At 48.5% G+C, this 6709-nt stretch overlaps 1 protein-coding gene across 1 annotated transcript in view; it reads right to left on the bottom strand.

Moving 5' to 3' along the window:
• itga7 (integrin, alpha 7) overlaps positions 1–6709 on the bottom strand; it is a 79025-nt gene that overhangs the window by 6199 nt on the left and 66117 nt on the right. Inside the window, exons 17-19 of the mRNA XM_031833745.1 lie at positions 3461–3670; positions 1057–1173; positions 393–506 (exon numbers count right to left, since the gene is read on the bottom strand). Of these exons, the coding sequence (XP_031689605.1) occupies positions 393–506; positions 1057–1173; positions 3461–3670 (441 nt within the window). The remainder of the gene's footprint in view (positions 1–392; positions 507–1056; positions 1174–3460; positions 3671–6709) is intronic.

The following is a 6709-nucleotide window of genomic DNA, read 5'->3' as shown; positions in this document are numbered from 1 at the left end:
CCCCCTCCCTCCTCCCCCCTATACCCCATCTCCCTCTCTGCCCTCTCTCCCCTCTCTGCCCTCTCTCCCCCTTTCCCCCATCTCCCTCTCTCCCCCCTATACCCCATCTCCCTCTCTCCACCCCATCCCCCCTCCTCCTCTCCCCTCTCTCCCCCCTATACCCCATCTCCTCTCTCCACCCCATCCCCCTCCTCCTCTCCCCTCTCTCCCCCCTATCCCCCATCTCCCTCTCTCCTCCCTATCCCCCCATCCCCCCTCCCCCATCTCCCCTCTCTCCCCCTATCCCCCATCCCCCCTCCCTCTCTCCCCCCTCCCTCTCTGCATGTAATGCATTGCATTATGGGAACAGTAGTCTTTATTAACACAATGTGATAAGTGACGTGGTGTTTTACCTCCAGGAAGGTGCTGTTCCACAAACGTCCCTGGATCTTGAGGACAGCAGAGCCAGAGAAGCTGAGGAGAGGACACTGGAACAGCATGCAACGCGCTGAACCCAGCAGACAGTCCTACAGACAGGGGGGGGGGGGGACAAGTGATGAGAATAGCAGGGTCGGTATTCAATCTCTGATTCAGATGGGGTTGGGTTAAATGCGGAAGACGCATTTCAGTTGAAGGCATTCAGTTGCGCAACTGACTAGAAATCCCCCTTCCTCTTCCCTGCCCAGTCAAACTAGCAGTAAGGATGCTGTGCATTGTGTGCAGGACTCTTATGGTTTGAAACTTATTTCTACTGTACAGGTCAACTGAATCTGACATTTGGTTTACAACCCCCCTCCTACCTCTGTTTCTCTCCCTCCTCCCATTCCCCCTACCCCCATCTCCCTCTCTCCCCCCTCCCTCTCTCCCCCTATCCCCCCTCCCTCCTATCCCCTTCCCACTCTCCCCTCCATCTCCCCTCCCTCCCCCTCCTACCTCTCTCCTCCCTCTCCCTCTCCCCCACCTTCTACCCCTCTCTCTTCCCCCTATCCTCCATCTCCCCTCCCTCACCCTCCTCCCTCCCACCTTCTACCCCTCTCTCTTCCCTCCTCTCCCTACCTCCCTCCCTCCCTCACTCACCAGTTTGAGTGACTTCCGTCTCTCGGAGGCAGCCACAGCGGGCGTGGTCCTACCCAGACTGCCCTTGGTCATCACATGCCCCTCCTCTTCCGGGTGGGATCGCCCCTTCCTCCTGAACTGTTCACGGGGACAGGAAACAGAAGACGGCACATTTGTTTACAATAACTTGTTTATTATAATCCACAGAGTTGTGTAAATTGAAGACTTGGACAATTTCTTCCGGTGCACTTGTTTGTAGACTGAGGTGAATATAAAATATATATTGTTTTCTATTTTGCTTGTTTTGGATGTTTCCAAGGAAACGCAACAAGCAGGTTGACGTTTATTGTCACGAGTCTTGTCCTGGGGGGCAGAACTGAGAGATTTCCCCTTAGATAGGCCAGCTGCAAAGAAAACACTTGCTATTGTTAGACTCTAGCTTGAAATGCACTGATTCACGTTACCACACTAGAAGTCATGAATTACATGACATGTATAAGGAAGGCATGTGTTGGGGTCAATGAAGGGTAGATGGGACGAAGAAATATGGAAAATGACTTGAGTAGCAACTTCAAAATCTGTTTCATATTTCTGAAGAGGGAGGTGAAAGGCACTTTTTAGTCTCTGATATGGCAGGCCGTCTGCGGAACGGGGGAGGAGTGAGGAATGTGTCTCCGGATCAAATCAACAGATGCAGAAATGTCTGGGAAAGGGGCCAGAGAGGCCCACCATAACATCTCTCCTACTGCAGTACAATCTCACACACACACTCCCACGCCCACAAAAGGTTGTAGTGACAGACAGGGCTGTGACTACACCAGTGAGGAAACAATTAAATTCCTGCCTAGCAACAGAGATGTATTGGCTGTCGAGATGTGTACGACGTTGACCACGCCTATTAGAAGGTTATAAATATATGTTCTTGTGTAATCATGCCTTAACCTAAGTATATGTCAAATTCCAACTTAAACTGTAGCTGATTATAAATCCATAATAATCCATACATTATCCCCTAATATTGTGTTAAATCTTTTTATCAATTTAAATTCTTGTGAATATTACAAGTTTTAAACTTCTATTTGCTACTTATGGCCTAATAAATTATGGGCTTCTTCTATATAAATAGGCCCCGCCTCTCGCCTAATAGTAGAAAGCAGATTATTCTGTTGACGTTCCTATCAGTCCTAGAATATGGTGACATCATCTATATGAATGCAGCAGCCACTTAAATACAAAGTCCATGTCTCAATTGTTTCAAGAATTAACAATGCTTCTTTAACCAGGTCTCCTCCACTTCATCTACACTGAAGTGGATTTAAAAGGTGACATCAATAAGGGATCATAGCTTTCACCTGGATTCATCTGGATACACCTGGATTCACCTAGATACACCTGTATTTACCTGGATTCACCTGGATTTACCTGGATTCACCTGGATTCATCTGTATTTACCTGTATTTACCTGGATTCACCTGGATTTACCTGGATTCACCTAGATACACCTGTATTTAGCTGGATTCACCTGGATTTACCTGGATTCACCTAGATACACCTGGATTTACCTGGATTCATCTGTATTTACCTGTATTTACCTGTATTTACCTTCGATTTACCTGGATACACCTGGATTCACCTGGATTCATCTGTATTTACCTGTATTCACCTGGATTTACCTGGATTCACCTGGATACACCTGGATTTACCTGGATTCACCTAGATTTACCTGGATTTAGCTGGATTCATCTGTATTTACCTGTATTCACCTGGATTCATCTGTGTTTACCTGGATTCACCTGGATTTACCTGGATTCACCTGTATACACCTGTATTTACCTGGATTCACCTGTATTTACCTGGATTCACCTGTATTTACCTGGATACACCTGGATTTACCTGGATTCATCTGTATTTACCTGTATTTACCTGGATTCACCTGGATTTACCTGGATTCACCTGGATACACCTGGATTCACCTGGATTCATCTGTATTTACCTGGATTCACCTGGATTCACCTGGATTTACCTGGATTCATCTGTATTTACCTGGATTCACCTGGATTTACCTGGATTCACCTAGATTTACCTGGATTCACCTGGATTCATCTGGATTCACCTGGATTCACCTGGATTCACCTGGATTTACCTGGATTCACCTAGATTTACCTGGATTCATCTGGATACACCTGGATTCACCTGGCTTCACCTGGATTCATCTGGATTTACCTGGATTCACCTGGATTTACCTGGATTCACCTGGATTTACCTGGATCCACCTGCTCAGTCTGTTATTTACTTTCTTGTGTTCTTCTTATTTCTATGTTTTTGTTCTACTTTACTTTATAGTATACTATTTTTACTATTGATATTGACTAATGCATTGTTGGCAAAGAGAAAGAAATGTATTTTCCTGTACTAGTACACGTACTGTAGCCTGTGGCTGGTCTTCAGAAGGAGAGCTGTGGGAGAACTTCCGTGGGTTGAGGGAGGTGTGGGGTCTACAGTGGGTTTCTGGATGGCCCTTGAAGTGAAACGCGGTGGGGTACAGGAGCCATTTCCCATTGGACAGCTCATGAGGCCACATTATGTTGAGGAAGGCAGAGCCTAGAGTCTGCAGGGACGGCCCAGTGTTGGTCACCTAATCAAAACATGGAGGATTGATTTATTAGTTGAATGAAAAACACAGTCAATATAAAATGTTTATGATCGAAACAAATTATTATTTGAAATATGCTTACAATTGAGCCTTTGCTAATCCTAGCCGCCTTGGTAACTGTTTTGCAACCTCAGACAACATTTTCCCGGGAAGTGTCACGGATCCCTCCATAACTTTCATTACGCACACCTGTCCCCGATTCCCACGGATTAGTACTTGTATAAGCCCTTTGGTTTCCATTGGGCTGTTGATTATTGTTACAATGTCAGTTGGTGCGTGTTTTTGACATAGCCCTCACTGGCTTTCATGTGATTTATTTGTGAGCTTGTCCAAGGTCTCGGAATCATCCAATAGTGTGAGATGCGGCCCGCAATTCTGGGTGTTCCTGCCTCCCACCCCACCCCCCCCAACCCAATCTCCTGATTGTCTATGCGCTTAAAATGTGTCAAATGGGAAATAAAAGCATGATCTGATATTTTTTAACACTGTCTACCGCTGTCCTAGCTAGGTTAGATATCGTGTCGCCCCCCACCTCCTACCGGTGTCCTAGCTAGGTTAGATATCGTGTCGCCCCCCACCTCCTACCGCTGTCCTAGCTAGGTTAGATATCGTGTCGCCCCCCACCTCCTACTGCTGTCCTAGCTAGGTTAGATATCGTGTAGCCCCCCACCTCCCACCTGTCTACCGCTGTCCTAGCTAGGTTAGATATCGTGTCGCCCCCCAGCTCCTACCGCTGTCCTAGCTAGGTTAGATATCGTGTCGCCCCCCACCTCCTACCGCTGTCCTAGCTAGGTTAGATATTGTGTCGCCCCGCACCTCCTACCGCTGTCCTAGCTAGGTTAGATATTGTGTCGCCCCCCACCTCCTACCGCTGTCCTAGCTAGGTTAGATATCGTGTCGCCCCCCACCTCCTACCGCTGTCCTAGCTAGGTTAGATATCGTGTCGCCCCCCACCTCCTACCGCTGTCCTAGCTAGGTTAGATATTGTGTCGCCCCCCACCTCCTACCGCTGTCCTAGCTAGGTTAGATATTGTGTCGCCACCCACCTCCTACCGCTGTCCTAGCTAGGTTAGATATCGTGTCGCCCCCCACCTGTCTACCGCTGTCCTAGCTAGGTTAGATATCGTGTCGTCCCCAACCTCCCACCTGTCTACCGCTGTCCTAGCTAGGTTAGATATCGTGTCGCCCCCCACCTCCTACCGCTGTCCTAGCTAGGTTAGATATTGTGTCGCCTCCCACCTCCTACCTCTGTCCTAGCTAGGTTAGATATTGTGTCGCCCCCCACCTCCTACCGCTGTCCTAGCTAGGTTAGATATTGTGTCGCCCCCCACCTCCTTCCACTGTCCTAGCTAGGTTAGATATTGTGTCGCCCCCCCACCTCCCGCCTGTCTACCGGTGTCCTAGCTGGTTAGCTACCATGTCGCCCCCCACCTGTCTACCGCTGTCCTAGCTAGGTTAGATATCGTGTCGCCCCCCACCTCCTACCGGTGTCCTAGCTGGTTAGCTACCATGTCGCCCCCCACCTGTGTACCGGTGTCCTAGCTAGTTAGCTACCGTGTCGCCCACCACCTCCCGCCTGTCTACCGGTGTCCTAGCTAGTTTGCTACGGTGTCGCCCCCCACCTCCCGCCTGTCTACCGGTGTCCTAGCTAGTTAGCTACGGTGTCGCCCCCCACCTCCCGCCTGTCTACCGGTGTCCTAGCTAGTTAGCTACGGTGTCGCCCCCCGCCTGTCTACCAGTGTCCTAGCTAGTTAGCTACGGTGTCGCCCCCCGCCTGTCTACCGGTGTCCTAGCTAGTTAGCTACGGTGTCGCCCCCCGCCTGTCTACCGGTGTCCTAGCTAGTTAGCTACCGTGTTGCCCCCCACCTCCCGCCTGTCTACCGGTGTCCTAGCTAGTTAGCTACGGTGTTGCCCCCCGCCTGTCTACCGGTGTCCTAGCTAGTTAGCTACGGTGTCGCCCCCCCACCTGTCTACCGGTGTCCTAGCTAGTTAGCTACCATGTTGCCCCCCGCCTGTCTACCGGTGTCCTAGCTAGTCAGCTACGGTGTCGCCCCCCACCTGTCTACCGGTGTCCTAGCTAGTTAGCTACGGTGTCACCCCCCACCTGTCTACCGGTGTCCTAGCTAGTCAGCTACGGTGTCGCCCCCCGCATGTCTACCAGTGTCCTAGCTAGCACACAGTGTCCTTCGCTCCCACCTGCCAAATTCCTGCCCTCGCCGTTGTAAACAGAACTGCAGGAAACCGGTGCCTGACTGCCTCTTTTAGCCTCTTCTTGTTTTTCTGTGGGGTTTAATCGGTGGTTGGCATCCAATGTTATGGTGCATCAGCGCCACCTACAACGTATATGGGTCGTTCCACAACAAAAGAGTGCCTTTTGCTTCTCTTTGATGTTGTAAGTAGAAATTGTGAACCAATATTACATTTTAAAAGCCTGTTATTGATGTGCCCTTGGCATTAAAATAGACCACATAGACTATTCAAAAATCTTAATAAATGCTTACTAAAGTGCAAAGTGCCATAAAGAAAGTCAACTTCACACCAAGACAGGTGGGGGGAAAAAAGACACCTAAGTATGGTTCCCAATCAGAGACAACGATGGACAGCTGTCCCTGATTGAGAACCACATCTGGCCAAAACATAGAGATAGAAAATCATAGAAACACAACACATAGAAATGCCCACCCCAACTCACGCCCTGACATTACCAAAGTAGAGACATAAAACGGATCTCCGAGGTCAGGGCGTGACAACACTATTCCTTTTTAAATAGTGTTGTTTTTAACAGAAAACATTGAACATCTAATAGTCAAATTATATTATTATTAAATTATAGCGTAAAAGCAGGTGAGATGGTTCTACTCTTTTGTTGGTTATTTTCTGGTGTTTTGTGGTAGAAATCTGAGCTGGTTGAACATAACATGTCAACCTTGTTACCCATAAATAGAAACCATAGAAACTAGAGTCATTTTTTATTTGAACATCTTTAAATGGGAAAACATGTTTTTTTTTTATTCAGTTTCA

This window comes from Oncorhynchus kisutch, linkage group LG1 (assembly GCF_002021735.2).
Source record: "Oncorhynchus kisutch isolate 150728-3 linkage group LG1, Okis_V2, whole genome shotgun sequence".
In the NCBI taxonomy this organism is placed as follows: Eukaryota; Metazoa; Chordata; class Actinopteri; order Salmoniformes; family Salmonidae; genus Oncorhynchus; species Oncorhynchus kisutch.
Note: the sequence above shows the minus strand (reverse complement) of the source record. Positions and strands in the feature narration are given on the sequence as shown.